Source organism: Brassica napus, chromosome C9 (assembly GCF_020379485.1).
Source record: "Brassica napus cultivar Da-Ae chromosome C9, Da-Ae, whole genome shotgun sequence".
In the NCBI taxonomy this organism is placed as follows: domain Eukaryota; kingdom Viridiplantae; phylum Streptophyta; class Magnoliopsida; order Brassicales; family Brassicaceae; genus Brassica; species Brassica napus.
The window spans coordinates 12,040,507-12,058,469 of NC_063452.1; the positions used below are offsets into that span (position 1 = coordinate 12,040,507).

Below are 17,963 nucleotides of genomic sequence, written 5' to 3' on the forward strand. Positions count from 1 at the left end.
GACCTTCTACTAAGTCGTCCAGTTATTTTATTTTTAGAAGTCCAGTGTAAGTCGTCCAGTGTATTTTATTTTTAGAAGTCCAGTGTAAGTCGTCCAGTTGGAAAACCTTCCAGACGACTTATAATAAGTCGTCCAAACCTTCTAGACGACTTATTTGTAAGTCGTCCAGTTGGAAAACCTTCCAGACGACTTATAATAAGTCGTCCAAACCTTCTAGACGACTTATTTGTAAGTCGTCCAGTTGGAAAACCTTCCAGACGACTTATTTCTTCCAGACAACTTATATATTTACAAATCTATACAAAGACAAGTTGAAATACAAATACTTCGCTCGTTAAAAAATCATGTTCAAATACAAAGACATGTTCAAATACAAACACAAGTTCAAAAATCATACATGCCCACGAACTTATCACCATCCACATTTTCTTTCAGATGCTGATCAACAAGCTCCTTCCATATATCCACCGCCATATTATCCCTCATTTTCTTCGCGTTGCACCTAGCAAAGTCTTTAGGGTCAAAGGAGACCCCGAGAGCATGACATTCAATGTACTTTACAGCGTACACGCCACAATCACCATTGTTGGCCGTGGGTACACCTTTCAGCGGTCTCTCATATGTGTATGGCTCCAACCCGTATTTGACCCGTATTTCGTCGGTGGCTGCGCACTCAACAAGCAGATAAGGGACCATCTGGAGAAAAGGCTCCATTATCGCATCCCATGCGTCTGGTACACTAGATGAAGGTATGCTGTCCCAGACGACTATGTGCCTCTTAGGGATCGATATCCAAATAGCAACCCAATGCTTGTCGTCCAAGTTCACTGGCGCATAGATATCATCAATGTCCTCCCCCCACTTCTTGTTTGATTGGCAAAATGAAGGTATTGATCCGTCATAAAAATTCGACGCCCCACCAGGTAGAACTCTTCCTAAACCTTTGTGATCAGGTTCCGATGTTTTGAAGAGCTGATACTGCTCTCTCCAAGACTGGGAAAAGTTGTGATCCAGGAAGCACATTCGCTCGCTCCTGAAAGCTTGTGGGTTCTCCTGATACCTCTGCCTTAGCACATTAATCCAAGCATCTATATGCTGCATATTAAATATAACAAGTTAGAAGTTACCAGACGACTTAAATATAAGTCGTCTACGTGGTCGTCCAAGTAGACGACTTTCCAGACGATTTATCTTTAAGTCGTCTGGAAAGTAGTCTACTTGGACGACTTTGTAGACGACTTAAATCGTGTGCAGAAGACTTACGCAGTCTTCCAGCCATCCTCTGGCTGTCCGGAGGAAGTGGTACCACCTTGTTGGTGATGTACGTGGTTTGTCCTCGGTCTTAGTTAAATAATGACTGCAAACAAAAAAGCAATCAGTTTTGGACGACTAAATCAAGCTATTATGGGTAAAGCAATCACTTACGGATCAGTTTTCAACCAATCAGCGAGTTCCTTCAACTTATCTTTGTTTACTGGCGGAAATGGATTATAGGCTGCCACTTTATCTTTTTTTTTCTCTGCCGTATAAGGAGATCTCACAGTGGGAGCAGGTTTCTTCGCTCGTTTACTCTTTGCACGCTTGTCCAATACAACCAGGCTCGGTTCTGAAACTGGATCGCTTGGCTCGGTGGAAGCGAGGCTCGGTTGTTGATCGGTGGAAGCGAGGCTCGGTTGGTGATCGGTGGAAGTGACAGCAACAATCTCTTTGGAGGTGACACCATCTGCTTTATCCTCCGGCAAGATCTTATTTACCGAGTTCGCCTCGGTTGCTGTATCCTCCGGCAACCATCTCTGCAATAAAAGTTGCACACAAGTTAACCCTGGACGACTTAAATAAAAGTTGTCTGGACGACTAGTTGACCCTGGACGACTTAAAATTAAGTCTTCCGTGGTCAACTAGTCGTCCAGACAACTTACGTTTAAGTCGTCCAGGGTCAACTAGTCGTCCAGACAACTTTTACAGTCGTCTGGACAACTAGTTAACCCTGGATTTGATACTAACCTCTTTGATTTGAGGAGGCTGTTTCTTTTGAGGAGGAGGCTGTTTCTTTTGAGGAGGAGGAGGCTGCTGCTGTTTCTTTTGAGGAGGAGGAGGCTGCTGTTTGGTTTGATGAGGAGGAGGCTGGTTACTAACCACGGTTTCATTGGCATGAGGGGTAGCCTGTTTGTTTCTACCCCCGGTTTCTTTGGCAAGAGGGGTAGGCTGTTTATCTTGAGGGGTAGCCTGATTGGTTAGAGGTGGAGGGGTAGCCTGATTGGTGACACCAACCTTCTTCTCCACAGCTTCCAATCTATCGGACAACTTCCTAAACTCCCTCATGCACTTATTAAACCCTTTTTTCATGCAGTCAGCTACGCCCTTGAACATAATTTCCAACTCCTCTCTGGTCACCCCTCTAGCCTCTTCTCTAGCCTCTTCACTAGCCACTTTAGGAGCCTCTTTACGAGCTTTCTTCCGAGGTCTTGGATTGTCTTCCTCCTCCTCCTCCTCCTCCTCCTCCAACACAACCATCTCTTTGGCCTTCTTCGATGGAGTCACAACCTTAGGTTTTGTATTGACCTTAGTACCAGTGACTTCCCAGCAATCCATGGTCCACTTCCACGGTCTCCGCTCATACATGACTTTAATGATGTTCTCCGCGGGCAGGTCCTCAACCTCAGAGTCCCATTTTGGCCACATTTCACTAATGTCCTTCTCAACAAAGTTGATCACGCGGGTCTGCAGTAAATAGAAGAATCGAGTTAGATATTTGAAAAAAAATACTAAATAGACGACTTAATTATAAGTCGTCTACTAAGTCGTCCAGCTGGAAGACCTTCCAGACGACTTATAATAAGTCGTCTAATAAGTCGTCCAGATGGAAGACTTTCCAGACGACTTAATTAAGTCGTCCGATAAGTCGTCCAGCTGGGAAGACTTTCCAGACGACTTAATTAAGTGTCCGATAAGTCGTCCAGCTGGACGACCTTCCAGACGACTTATTATAAGTCGTCTGCGCAGTCTTTTGGATTGAAGTAAATACCTGACTCAAGATAGCAGCTTTCATTGATCTGCGGCCTCTGCTGCCCTCGTAAGCCAGTATCGGTGGAGACGGACTGTCTGCTCTGGGACCACCAATACTAGCACCCAATTCCGGCATAGCTGTGTACGTCCAGACCTGAAGAACTTGTATAAACCCATCCACGGTGTAACAGCCAGCAATTTCTTTGTTCCACAAAGAGTCCATCAGCACCTTAAACGCGACTCTCCCCCATGGATAATTCTCAAACCGTTCTAAATCCATCACTAGCCTTGCCAGAGTAGATCGTGTAGCGGTTGAAAACTTTCTCCCTTCAATGAATCCAGTGAAGATGGAGAGGTACGCGAGCCGCTTGCGATCTTCCCTGGACCAATCCCCGCATCTCTTCAGTGCTGCTATTATCTGATCAGTAGTTGGCCCAGCTTCCAGATGAACTCCCAGCATCCCCCAGAAAGAAACCATCTCTGGGGTAACGTCACATTTTGGTGTCTCAAGGTCCTCGATGTACTCGCAGTTTAGACCAGTGAGGTTTTCAAACTCTAACAGTGAAAACCTCAAAGGTTCTGGACCAACGAGAGACCACATCTCATACTTCTTCTTAATGTCCAGCTTGAAACTGAGCATGTAGTGAACCAGCCTTGAAGCCCAACCAAATCCCTGCTCCTTGAACTTGATGAAAACTCCCAAACTCGACTCCTTGAGCTCTTCAAATTCGTCATCAGTAAGAGCTTTCCTAAGAGCAGTATGCAACTTGCTGTTATCCGTATGATACGAAATGCTATTGTGGGCTTCTGGCTCTTCCCCTGATGTGTATAACCTACGGGGGAGTTCTGGAATATCCATCCTTTTTGTCTGCAAAATAATCAAAGACAACAATATAAGTCCAGACGACTTAGTAGACGACTTAAATTTAAGTCGTCTGGAAAGTCTTCCAAATGGACGACTTATATTTAAGTCATCTACTAAGTCGTCCAGTTGGAAGACTTTCCAGACGACTTAAATTACTTACAAGTCTTCCAGTCGCAGAAGGAGTTGGAGTACTCGTCATTGCGGTTATAGATCTGAAAAAATAAACGTGAAACGGTGAGAATGAGTAAATTGATAGAGACAACGTTTTATGTTCATCTTTTCTCGAGATTGATGACTTAGCGGCGTTAGGGTTTACAGAGAAACGGCGCTAAGGTTTACAGAGAAGAAGCGGCGGCGCTAGGGTTTAGAAGAAGCGGCGGCGCTAGTGTTTAGAGGAAGCGGCGGTGAGAACGTTGGTGACCACGGTGGCGAGGGCGACGGTTTGTTCGGAAATAGTGGAAGCGGCGGCGCTAGGGTTTAGAGGAATCGGCGGCGCTAGGGTTTAGAGGAATCGGCGGCGCTAGGGTTAGAAGAAGCTGCGGCGACAACGGTGAGAATGAAGTGAGATAGATAGCTGACGTTGAGAACGATGGTTTGTTCGGAAATCGTGGGAATTCGAAATCGCCTTTGAGAGAGAACTGTTAGGGTTTCTGAATTTCGCGAAAAATGAAAAAAAAAAATAAAAATCACCTTATATATTGGGTAAATAATCCGGTTAGCTTTAAAAGTACATTGGTAAACTTTAAGGTTTGGTCCGGTTTAGACGACTTATTCTGGCTGATAATGTACAACAGACGACTTAATATTTAGTCGTCTGTTTTCAGACGACAAAATATTAAGTCGTCCTAGACCCTAAAATGAACCCCTAAACTAAAATGACTAGATTAACTAACTAACCACGTTATAAAATCAAATTATACTTAAATAGTGTTTACTATACACAGAAATGAACACGCATAAGTAATTTTAAAAATTTTCAAAAACGGTTTTAATGCTTTCCAAAATCTAACCCTAAGAACACATACAATACTACAACATATGTTGATGAAACATAAACTAAAGAATATCATGACTCACTACTTTCACTCATCTATGCTGAAAACAATTAAAATTTGTTATATCTTAATTTATACCTCATAAGACATATATTAATTACATAATTCCCATTTTTCACTTATCAAAATATTTTTTACAAAATTTTTAAATTATGTTTAAGACTAACTGTCCAGACGACTTTCAGTTAAGTCGTCTGGACGACTTAGTTTCAAGTCGTCTAAACAGACGACTTGCGAGGGGTAGAAACGTAAAAAAAAATTCTGTTTTTTTGTTTGGTCACAAGGGGATAGTTGTAATTTCAATAGCCTTTTAGGTTACTTTTGCCTTTGACCCAAATTGGGGTATTGTTTTGGGTTTGACTCCAAATTTTGAGTCACACTTGGCAATTCTCCCTTAATTAATTGATATGTGGAGAATATTCTTATATTCCACCTTTGAGTAAATTGTCACGTAGTCATTTTTACTAGTAAAATTGTAAGTGGTTCATGCAAAAGAAACGGTGGGGATTTTCGAGAATGGCACAATAGAGTAAGCTAATTGGTCACTTTGTTCTTGGAGGATCCAATTCAATGGATGAGAAGAAGATCTTCAAGGTTGATTATAGAAATCATCAGAAAGTAATCTTACCCAAATCCAACTACTACCCACTAACAATTCCACTAATTTTCATTTATAAAATATTTATTAATTTTAGAATATGTCTCAACTACAAACTATACATGTGTCTTATTTACAGGTCACTAGAACGATCCATCTAATCCGTATTAAACTATTGTCTCATAGTCTATAAACTCAATATGAGGATTGATTTTAGGTATTATCAAGAGAGGATCAGGTCAGAATATTGCTTTGCAGAGAATTGGAATATAAATAAGTTCTCAGATTATATATTTGCATCTCTGTAGAAGAATTAGGTTATGGAAGACGTTTAAATGTATTTGTACCTGAACGCTTTTTGACTCACCGAAAAAGAAGAAAATATTGTTATCGTTTCACTATATTCAATTTTGGATACCGTGATGCTTTTTTCGTTTTGTAATGAATCTATCATAAATATTTTCAATGATTGGTCTTAAATTATGAACATTTTATGGATGAAAAACTTCTGTTTTCCTTTATTTATTTATTAGAAAAACAAGATGGTCCAACCTCATTAATAATAAAAATGGAGGATACAAATATAATAAAGGCAATGATAGAAGGGACGTTGAGATAAACTTAAATTAGATGAAATGTTGTGAATAGTATATAAATTCCTCCAGCTTGGGAGGCCTTGTCTGTTTCTAAGGATCCCGCACTACATAAATATTAAAAATAGAAATTAGGATCGTTGGGTGAGACGTTGAACATACAATAAACTTTTTGATCAAGTGGAATTAAGAAAAGAGAGACTCCTCCACCTTTGGAATCGGAATGACATTGACAAAGTTGGAATCTTTGCTTTATGTGTTTAATCGGGTTAGGTTGTGTTATTAGATTACCAACTTAATTGCCTAGAGCGTTGGTCACATCCTCTTTCTATTTGGCATGCCACTATTGCTACCATTTCTTTTGTGTTGTTACTTGTTAGTAACCAATCACATACCAAGTCTTATTGGTAGCCTTTTGGAGAACAATACATATATTCAAGCTATGCATGGTCCATACAGTCTGAGATTTAAGTAAGTGGCTAGCTGATTCTGTCTTTTGTAGACAGTTTGGTACTCATTTCTAAGAACCAAAATAATATTTTTGAAATTTGTTATAATAATATTCCATCCGAAGGACTATATTGTGAATTTCTTGTAGTTCGAACAAAATTATTTCCGGGCAAACATGGCTTCTTTCTTAATTGCCGACATGGTAACAAAAGATTCTGTAATGGCCTTACAAAATAATATTTGCAAAACATTTTTGATAGATGAATATAGATCATTCTACAATAACATCGTTGAATCTTGGTCTTGAACAACATAATCCAATATAAATAGCGGCAAGTAGATAATCCAACCAGATCGAATGAATATTCTTGCGATTTTTGGTTCTTCTACATGGAAATTCTTGCAAGTTGCATCTTTGTTGTTATAATAACGTTGAACGAATATTACACTTGTGATTTGTAGCGGGCGATATATCCTATAAAGTTTTTTTTTTTGAAATATTTTTTTAATTATACATTTTGAAACTTTTGATAGGGTGACGGATAATTAAAGATCCCTTACGTCTTAACACAAGATCGTATCTTGCTTTTCATATATAATAACATTATGTGTTAACCACATTAAAGTTAAAAAATAAGTTAAGCACGAGTTTCATTGATCAAACGCAGCCACGGGATACATGAGCAATGGATTGATATGAAACGTCTCCACATAAAATTCCTAGTCAGATCCAACCTCTAAAATTTAAAAAAACAATCATTCTTTTTTATGTTTAATTATCGGTTTTCAAAATCTTCTAAGGAAATATAAGATAAAGTCAAGTAAAATATGGTCAATCATGTTCCTAAGAATGTATAAAATCAGGGTTTGTATTTATATATAGAGAGCCCAAGGTTTTTGACATGAAGCAGAGAAAAGATAAAAAGGGGAATCGATGGACAAGTGTTGGAGAAGAAGCTGAAACTGACAAAGTGATGCAGTTTTGTCATTGTTTAGGAGAAAAAAACGAGTTAAAAGAAACGGTTGTGTTAAATGCAGACGACAGTTACTCTGGACTTTTTGAAGAGACTGATTCTTAATGTGCAGCAAGACAAAAAAACCCTGAAACCAGAAAGACCAATCAAACGCCAATGTTGACTGACAAAACCCATGTCTTCATTTGGAAAGAGGAGATTCAAGTCTTTGCCTCTTTTTTCACATTCATGCTAACGAGACCTACTTCTAAACCGAGTAGACCACTTATATATAAAGAGAAGAGAAAAGTTACTGTTGATGGGCAAAAATAAGGAGTGTGTGTAGAAGTGTAATCAATGGACTCAAACAAGGATTCGCAGAAGAAGCAAATGAAGAAGAAGCTGACACCAATTAGGTCATTCAGGGAGAAGAGATCGAGATTATACATCATTAGGCGATGCCTGGTCATGCTGCTGTGTTGGAGAGAGCCTCGTGATTGATTTTTCCGAATCAGTACGCTACTAGAGAAGAGGAGAACTACTTAGAGTAAAAGGGTAGGTGAGTGTAGAATTCAATTAAAAGTCCTATATATGAAGAAAGAAGGTGAGTGCAGCCGAAACAACACAACATGTCAATGCGGATGATACACGAGAAGAATGAAGTAGACAAGACAAGATAGCATGTGAAATGCACTTACACTGACGATGGTGTTTCATGCATATTCATGGCCGTAGAAGCTGATTTGTTTTATTGTGAACAGTTGGCATTTTATGAAGGAATAATAGACTGTCTTTTCTTCAAAACCTGTAAACTATGTTTAAATATGTATGCACAAAAATGAATGTGAGTGTGAACATAAGATGGTATTTATCTTGAAACGATTTTACTTCAAGTAGTGTGTACTCTTGTGTCCGATTCTATAAGTTCAAGTTCTTAGGAAAGTGAAACACTGTACAATTGATGTGGTCATTTTTTGATGGTCTCTATATGTCTTAAGTCTCTGCCGAATCGGATCCACGTACAATCTCAGTTTTACACATACAAGTGCGATGGAACCAAGTCAATCGATGTGAAAATATTGACGATTTCTTGAAGCTTGTTGCTGAGATGAGTAGTTTTAGTGTGAATGGCACTGATGAGATTCAATCTATTGTGTTCTTGAATACTTTTCGGATGAGAGTTATGATCAAACTCAAACATACTCTCAAATATGGAAAGATTCAATTACACAGAAAGAAGTAGGGGTGACCATTTTACCAGATATCCGAACGACCTGAAAAATTTGAATTAAATTCGAACCGCAGTGGCAAAATACCCGAACGAGTATTTAATTAGGAGATACTGGATATCCAGATTCGAATGAGTAATATTCGAATCCGAATGGATATCCGAAGATAATCGAACATATGAATAATTGACTCTATACAGTATTTCTAGTTTACTTCTTTAATTTAATTCAAAATATTTATATTGGTTCTGTGCATGGTTAAAAATCAGATAATATACATATTGGTTCTGTACATGGTTCACTCTCGCCCCCTCCCCACCATCCTCGATTTCACCAGAGTTTTGACCGCCATCCCCAAGATGAACAAGCACCACGACGCCGTCGTCTACCTCTGCCGCAAGATGGAAGCTCTGGGGATCTCGCACGACCTCTACACCTGCACCATCTTGATCCACTGTCTCTGCAGATGCTCTCGCCTCTCTCTCGCGAAGATGACGAAACTCGGGATCGAGCCCAGCGTCGTCACCCTCGGCTCCCTCCTCAACGGATTCTGCCGCGGGAATAGGTTTCGCGAGGCTCTGTCTCTCGTTGATGCCATGGGGTGTGAACCTAACTTCGTCGTCTACAACACCGTGATCAACGGTCTTTGCAAGAACGGAGAGGCCGATAAGGCTTTGGAGGTTTTAAGACTGATGGAGAAGAAAGGAATCAGAGGGGATTCTGTTACCTACAACACTCTTTGTAGCTCTGGTAGATGGAGCGAGGCGGCTCGGCTAGTGAGAGATATGATCAAGAGGAGGAAGCTTGATCCCAACGTGATCTTTTACAGCGGGATGATCCATGTGTTTGTGAAAGAAGGGAATCTCTTTGATGCTGTGAACTTGTACAAGGAGATGATCCGGAGATCTGTGGATCCTAACGTCTTCACTTACAATTCACTCATCAACGGCCTTTGCATTGATGGCCGGTTAGGTGAGGCCAAGCGAATGTTCGATTCCATGCGCTGTTCTCCGGATTTGGTGACGTATAATACTCTCATAAAGGGGTTTTGCAAGTCTAAGAGAGTAGAGGATGGGATGAAACTCTTGTGTCATATGTCTCGTGAAGGAATCATTGGCGACGTTTTCACTTACAACACTCTTATCCACGGATATTGCCAAGCGGGGAAACTCAGTGTTGCGCTAAAGGTTTTCGGTCGGATGGTTGATTGTGGCGTGGCTCCTGATGTTGTTACCTACAACGTTTTGTTGGGTTGTCTGTGTAGTAAGGGGAAGGTAGAGAAAGCGATGGTGATGGTAGAGGATATGGAAAAGAGAGAAGGAATGTATGTTGATATCGTCACGTATAGTATCATCATACGAGGGATGTGTAGAAGTGGTAAGGTGAGAGAGGCTTGGTGTTTGTTTTGTAGCCTCGCTCTCAAAGGAGTGAAGCCTGATGCTATAGCGTATAGAACAATGATAGCAGGATTGTCTAGGAAAGGCCGGCGGCGTGAAGCTGATAAGCTGTGTAGAAAAATGAAAGAAGATGGGATTATTATGCCAATTAAATGCATACATAATGATGAGACACTTAGAGATCACCACGCAAGCTCATCATTGGCTGAATTTATCAAAGTTATCCATGAGTAAAAGTTAGATCCTAGTAACAAAATTATGAATGTAAAATTTGTTTTTGTTTTGTGTTAGTACTCTTTTTTATGCAATTTTATTATGTGCCAAGGCGTTGGCCAACTATTGATTGTTGTAAAACTGAAACCATATAAAGCAAAGTGTAAGTAAGTTGTCAAAAAATTTGAATAACTCACTTCTTTGCTCTCAGCTCAATGAAACACCGCTTGATGTATTATTTTGACACTTGAATCTATGATGAACCTTTTTTTTGGTGAATCTATGATGAACTTTAATTTGGTTTGTTAGTATTTGATTTTCTTCTATGAATGTGGAACTTGATGTTCTAATTTTTTTTTTTTTTGATAACTTGATGCTCTAATAATCGTTATTTTATAGCACCAACTAATAATGGTATCTTCCCATTAAGAAATGGTTTGATACATGTTGATATCGATATTGCAAGCGTTTTTGGCGAGATGCAATAAGCTTAAAATGCCCTCAGAAATTAAGGGTTATCATCTCTGAAATCTCATAATCTAGGGAGGGGGGGGAGCCTTGGTACTTGCAATACGGCTACCCAGATCTATTCTGAAATTCAAGTTCCTAAACGATAACGGACCACCAGGGTATACAGAAGATGCATCACTGTAGAAAAGAATGAACTGAGTTCAGAAAATCTTTCATATCAAAACTAGAGAAGTTTGCGTCTGATTCACACAGATGGTGACAAACCTGAAACTGATAGTCAGCAGTTGGGAATTCAATATTTATGACGATTTCTTCTCGGTTAAACTCTCGAGGGTGGAACTTTATAGCTGTACAATAAAAGAGAAGAGGTTAATGTATCAAAGATTGGAGCTGAGAGCAGGCGTAGAATGATACTGTAGCAATTTTATCCAATACCAGAGACTATAGCAGCATTCAATATATCTATAAGAGGGATTCGCTTTCTCAGGATCCTTAATAACTTGCTCCACATGAGCACCACTGCTGGCAGGCTTGGAATCTCAAGATGGTTCTTCCAATACAGAGGAAAGGAATCTCAGAAATTTGAAATCTAAGCTGAAAACAGATTTTGCTAACTGGAGAAGCTCATAAAGCAAACACACCGTAGGTTCATCAAACAACAACAAATTCACATCCTCCGTCCTCTATTTGTAGATTTCTTCTGCATTTCTGGAGTGAAACTGAGCCCCTGAAAATATCATAGAGACAACGTTTGCAAGTTAGATGTTGAAAGCAACAAAAGCACATGCAAATTTTTTAACAGAAGATAACATCCAAATCTAGCTTTTTATAGGCATTTTGTAATGATGGGTCACGACTTGTGTCCAGATATGCACATCTTTCTTTATATCTATGCTATCATGAGAAACAAATATCCTAAGAGAGTAGCAGAATATGTTTAATGGTAAGGAACTTCTTACAGCAAGGATGGATACTAACTGCCCGAGCCTCAGCAGTATAAGCATCAATCGCATCAAGCCTTTTGTATATTTCTTCAAGCCTTTGTGACATCAGATCTCCTTCAGCTGTATCTTGGGTAGGCGTTTCATCCTAAGTTGTGGATTCCATCTCTCTTCAGATAACAAAAAAAATAGTCAACATTACCACCAAAGATTGATGAAACCGAAAAAGAGGCACAAAACTAAAACGAGTCAACGCTAATATCAGCACGCAATGACTCCAATTATTAGTAAAATCAGCTTGTAGCTAACCTGCTTGGCCGGTATTTGAGTTTCTTCTTCCAACAGCATGGCTGTTTCAATATCAGTGTTAAGAACACATTGTAAGGCTGTCGTGTTGCCACCAACTACTTGCTTGACATGCAATACACTTGGACTTGTTTCTGCCTCTTCGACACACTTCCTTGGTTTCTTCACTGAAGGGAGGGCGAAAGAGGACCCAGTCTCGACCGAGCAACACCTACGTCTTCCTTTGATTCTGCATCTCTGCTCTTTATTGGTGTCCTCTTTCTGCGTGATCTACTAGAACCAAATTGTGTCATGTTCGTTTTATCTGCGGGTTCTTTCTTCCCTGTGTCCCTAACCTTACTACATGAGGGACGGATACTGGGATCTAGACTTAACCAAGGACTGCTTGGAGAATCTCTGCCTAGTTCTTTGCCAGAACCGACATCTGTTGAAGCCACTTCTACTGCAGAGCTTCTGTAATCCTGCAGACGGAAAAGTTCACGCAATGACTCCAATTATTAGTAAAATCAGCTTGTAGCTAACCTGCTTGGCCGGTATTTGAGTTTCTTCTTCCAACAGCATGGCTGTTTCAATATCAGTGTTAAGAACACATTGTAAGGCTGTCGTGTTGCCACCAACTACTTGCTTGACATGCAATACACTTGGACTTGTTTCTGCCTCTTCGACACACTTCCTTGGTTTCTTCACTGAAGGGAGGGCGAAAGAGGACCCAGTCTCAACCGAGCAACACCTACGTCTTCCTTTGATTCTGCATCTCTGCTCTTTATTGGTGTCCTCTTTCTGCGTGATCTACTAGAACCAAATTGTGTCATGTTCGTTTTATCTGCGGGTTCTTTCTTCCCTGTGTCCCTAACCTTACTACATGAGGGACGGCTACTGGGATCTAGACTTAACCAAGGACTGCTTGGAGAATCTCTGCCTAGTTCTTTGCCAGAACCGACATCTGTTGAAGCCACTTCTACTGCAGAGCTTCTGTAATCCTGCAGACGGAAAAGTTCATGCATCACCAAAACTATCCACAAGCCACATAACTATGCAACAAAAAGAACATCTACAAAACTACTGAAAATTAGGATCAATACATGCTTTAATCCTTTAGCTCACAGGGCCCTAAGTTATGGGAAAATAAATTACCAAACAAGAATGCTGCTCCCTGAGGCACACCGTAGATAACTGAATAAATAACTACAACTTACCTTATCTTGCATTTCAATGATTTCTTCGCACTCAGAGCCCTCTTCCCCTTCTGAGTCGGCCATCTCTTCACACTCAAACTCGACATGTTCTTCTTCCATCGTCTCTTCGTCAGAATCACTTAATTCCTCCTGTTCCATCACTATACCTAGATTAGATTGATCACCCATCTCGTCAATGCATCTATCACTAGTAGCAGTTGATCCAGGCATTTCAGCGCCATCTTCACGTTGATTCATAGAATTGTCTGCAAATTCTGAAATATTTGCTGCTGAGACACTACCACGATCTCTTACTTTAGAAGATCTCGGACTTAGATTGATATCTGAGTTCACATTTTTATCATGTTTGTTAGAACTGACAGATTTCAGGATGACATCATTACGAGCAGTACCAGGGATACAAGTCTTCTCAACAGCACTAGAAGTATCCTGACATAATTTGCGTTTCTTGCCAATATTTGTGTCTAAGTTCCCACGCCCACTAGTAAGGTAACTCGTCTCACCCTCAGTTCTTTGAAGAAGAGGATGAAAACAGCTGTCCCCCAGTGCTGGCTCGTGATCATTTGATGATGCTTTTTTCTGAAACTGATCAGCTGAGTGATTGATCTGCCTCGGACTGCTGAAAAGACTCAGCAGCTGAGGTCGATTGTCAGAAAAGAAACTAAAGGCACTAGAACCTCCTTTGTCTCTGTTTGAAGGGTAACATGAAATTTGTCCATGCTCAGGGGTCCGGAACAATAAAGGATGCATTTGAAGATCTGAGTCATTGTCTGTCTCGCCCATCCCAGAGGAGCTCTCTGCAGGCAAATCTTTCTCGCTAGGGGGGGCATTGCTATCTCCGTCAGCTGAGAGGCAAGGAGGCTCCGTAGCCAAAACTCCCTTCCCAGAATCACTAGACATGCCACCTTTAGTCGTACAAATTTTGGAGGATGTTACAGACTGATTCTTCGCAAAAGCAGACTGTGAGATAACACGTACCGAAGATGGAAGGTTAAGTGGAGGTAAATCAGGGGCTAGTCTTACTACACTTCTGTTGCGTAGTTTACGAGCACGATGATATGAATGCATAATTATCGGTGCTCTTGAGGTACCGGGTGCCAGCATCCGCGTATCTGTGAGAATTTGCGCAGTTTTAGACCCTTCACCAGTACATATTTGTACTGGCTGATTGCGGGGAACATTCTTTGCATTGCCAAAGGAGTGCATGGATGTAGAACAAAAGAGAGTTGGCATGCCAGGCCTCCAGTCTGCTAAAAATCCTTCATGAAGGTATGTGTCACCTGAATTTTCCACCAATTCATGTCCAACATGATTTTCATTGGCCTTAGAAGCACCATGACGGTCCTGCAACATGTAGGCGAGAAAATTGAGTTACGGTAAACTACATTTTTTATGAGGGGTAGCCAAGAAATACATACCTCTTTTGTAGATGCCGGCTGCTCTCTGGACATTCTTTTCTTTGAATCAGATAATCGCCGCTTCTCCTTTTTGACATCATCGAGCTTATACGACTTCTGGATTCCAAGGGCAGTGCGCCATTGCCTTGGCAGTGTGGATGGGTCTCGATAAGGCACAATGAATTTCCACACCGAAATCCAATCAAATTTGAAGTACCTAAGTCCCTGAGCATTCAAATTTATACTCAGCATTCAAATTTTACGATATCTAAAAGGGTGAGCTTGTCAAATTACCTCTTCTATACGTTCTATCTCTTGCGGGGTCAGGGGAGAGCTTTTCATCCTCAAAACTGCCTGTAAGTGGCAAAATACACACACACACACACCAGTAAGGACAAAATCCAGTATAACCTTGAAACTGAAGTTGGAACATAATCAACTACATATCATTATTAGGCATCCGTCTGGATCTGTCTTAAACATGTAATGTAGATTTGCATAATGTATTTATATGTTATATGGTTTCACAGTGCTTACTTGTCGACAAACAAGTTCAGGCCACTGACTTTAGGGAACCGACATGCAGACAGATAAGAATACAAATAGAAAGGTGATAAACCATATCAAGAGTATAACAGACCTTAATTGGATTATCTGGCGCTTTAGATGATCTCCGGTTTTTTTGCCGAATATGAATCTGAAACAAATAAAAGTGGAATGTATTAGAAGAGACAAGTCTTTCATTCCTTGATCGCCAGCCTGGCTGATGAACACCCTATCAAACCACATGGACATGCAGATCATGATGTACATCAAATTCAATACAGTTACGTTTAGACCCCCAATTTTTTTTCCCAAATCTACAGAAACTCGGTGATGATTACCTGATGCTCGCCTTTACATGGAAGAAAGCGCTGCTTTATTGCCTTCCAGTCTGAGTTATATTCCATAATTCCAAGAGCCAATAATCTGTATACAAGCAGCAGCACAACGGATCAATTTTTAAACTAGATTAGAGCAAAGAGGAAAGGAAAAAGAACTCACTCATCCTCAGCGTCAGTGAAAAGGAACCGATTGCTAACAGCTGCAGCAGGTGGCTTGTGGGGATATAGCGATACTTTGAACAAGGGCAGGAATGTTTTAGCTAACTTGGCGATATCCTTATGGACCAAGGCAACAGATTCCTTTTTGGCCGATTCAACGATTGTAGCAGCTAACGTCTTCTTACACTGCTGCTGATGTGATAATGACATAGAAGGAGGATTGTTGATGTGCTGGAGAGGAAGTGGAAACAATGGCATTCTTTGAGACAAAGCATCAAAACCGGATTCCACTTGACACCTTCGATAATCTTGAACAGCTACAATGGTTCAATAACAAAGACAATTATATAGAAAAATAAAAAAATATAGAGATATAGCACACTATGTTTCTACACAATAACATACCGGTAGAAACATCAGCTAGATATCTGCCAGCTAGATTCACAGTATTCATCACAGATGATGCGGAACGAGAGACAAGAAGATGACTTTGGCGTGAAACATATCCTTGGTGTTGTTGGATCATCTCAGAGATAAGTCCTTGAACCTGGGTGCCAATCTGTTGGCGTGAATAATCAAGTGCACAAAGAGAGTAAACCTGGATGAGAAGCTGAAGGTGGTCTTGGATCAAACAATGCAACTCTCCAATTTGGGATTGAGTGAAGCCAATTCCTTTGCTGTTAACCGACGAAGAAGCAAGCGATTCAGGAGCAGCAGGAAGCAACATCCTCACAGGCTGTACGACTGGCAAGATAGGGCGTAACAATCTCGCAGCCTGCTCAGGAGAATCATCGATTCTAGAGATGCTTTGTTTTCTCTTCTGCCTAGTCACACGCCGCTGCTTGGTGACGCCATCAGCTGTGGTCTTTTCAGGTATAGGTTCGTCGTCATCAGTCTCCAGCGCTTCCTCGAGCTCAATCTCGAAGTCTAGGTCGTTATCCTCGTCATCATCGTGCACCGAGTGAACCTCGGGGGCGTCTCCACTGTGTAAAACGGCGGCGAGAAACTTGCGGTACTCCTCCTGATCATCAACGTTTGGAATGTCGTCCTCGTCATCAGTCTCCTGAAGGAAAGCCTCGAGATCGTCAAGAGTGAAACTCTCGAGGGAGTACCGAGCTCTGGTTCGCTTGCAGATTGCGTCATCTTCTTCCTCCTCCTTCGAGCCTTGCGGGGGAGAGACGTTGGGGATTGATTCGACTTGCACCGCCGCGATTTCCTCCTTAGCTGCTTCTTCCCTGACGCCGCCGTCTAAGCTTGGCGCAATGCTATTGACAGGTTCAGCGTCGAGAGTTTCGACATCAGAGCTCAAACTGGAAGAAGCTTCACGGGAAGGGGTTTCCTTTAGAAGAGGATTGAAATCGACATCTTCTTCTTCCTCCTCCTCTTCTGAAATTAGGGTTTCTTCTAATCGATCCATTAATTAGGGTTGGTTCCGCTATCGAACGAACAAGTTTCGATTCCAGGCTTTATCAATTTATTTACTTTGACACAAACCAATCGAAAAGACAGGGAGAAGAGAGAGAGATAGAGAGAAAGAAAGAAAACCATAAAATTATAAATGTTTGTTGTTCAATCGTCTCTCTCAAAAAAAACGCTTTGATGTGAAACGTAACTAGTAATTACATGAAGGCTTAGACACGGTAACTGCGAAATAATCCTGAAACAGGCCCATTTGCCCATCTTCGTAATCCCGTTCAGTTCGCCGAATTAAGGGCGTAACTGGTAACAACTAAAATAAATATATGGAATGATAAGAATTATAATTTCTGGAATTTAATGGAATGGAATCAGCATTCCACTTATTCCAAAACGTTTTTGATTTGGAATGATTTTTCAAATGATAGTTATTTTTTCTGGAATGTTATGGAATGACATATTCCATTTTTTAGTTGTAACTGGTAAATTTTTTTTGGAATGCATATGAATCAAGCATTCTGGAAGTTTTTATTCCAAAAAATTGCATTCCAGTTGCAGCCTAAATGATTTCAAGAGAAAATGCTTTATTGTGTACATTTTAAATTTGTTTTCTTTAATTGACATACTTTTTTAATCCAGTGTTCAACCACTGTTTTGAAATTACGTTAGAATTCAATTTGCGTCATTTACAATGAAGGAAATAATAAATTTAATAGTTTATTTTTTTAACGTTGATTTATTATGGCATTACAATTATGAAAAAAATTACATAGACGATTTGACAACCGATAATACTACCTGTCTGATGAGGATCTACGCCTAAGTGCATCACCT

At 40.5% G+C, this 17,963-nt stretch overlaps 3 protein-coding genes and 1 non-coding gene across 4 annotated transcripts; 2 read left to right on the plus strand and 2 right to left on the minus strand.

Annotated features, from left to right (window-relative positions):
- Positions 1-396: 396 nt before the first annotated feature.
- On the minus strand, positions 397-3,865 carry LOC125593408 (the record flags this gene model as incomplete). The annotated part of the gene is made up of 6 exons (XM_048769994.1): positions 3,026-3,865; positions 2,359-2,721; positions 2,005-2,277; positions 1,426-1,793; positions 1,264-1,357; positions 397-1,095 (listed from the first exon to the last, which is right to left on the minus strand). Coding segments are annotated over exons 1-6 (2,637 nt in total), but the record flags the coding sequence as incomplete, so codon positions are not given.
- Positions 3,866-6,498: 2,633 nt separating this feature from the next.
- LOC111211862 (small polypeptide DEVIL 12) lies at positions 6,499-8,399 on the plus strand. The gene has a single exon (XM_048769995.1). It carries the CDS (start codon positions 7,878-7,880, stop codon positions 8,019-8,021), a length of 144 nt encoding a protein of 47 aa, XP_048625952.1. The 5' UTR covers positions 6,499-7,877; the 3' UTR covers positions 8,022-8,399.
- Positions 8,400-8,611: 212 nt separating this feature from the next.
- Positions 8,612-10,946, plus strand: LOC106358569 (pentatricopeptide repeat-containing protein At1g64580). Its single transcript, XM_013798389.3, has one exon. The coding sequence runs from the start codon at positions 9,004-9,006 to the stop codon at positions 10,378-10,380; it is 1,377 nt and encodes a 458-aa protein (XP_013653843.2). The 5' UTR covers positions 8,612-9,003; the 3' UTR covers positions 10,381-10,946.
- LOC106358568 lies at positions 10,737-17,293 on the minus strand. The gene is made up of 13 exons (XR_007329320.1): positions 16,119-17,293; positions 15,715-16,030; positions 15,555-15,639; positions 15,311-15,367; positions 14,965-15,024; positions 14,692-14,895; positions 13,274-14,617; positions 12,600-13,057; positions 12,081-12,538; positions 11,790-11,941; positions 11,266-11,557; positions 11,095-11,177; positions 10,737-11,007 (listed from the first exon to the last, which is right to left on the minus strand). It is a non-coding gene; the product is annotated as an uncharacterized LOC106358568 (transcript).
- Between the last annotated feature and the right edge of the window lie 670 nt (positions 17,294-17,963).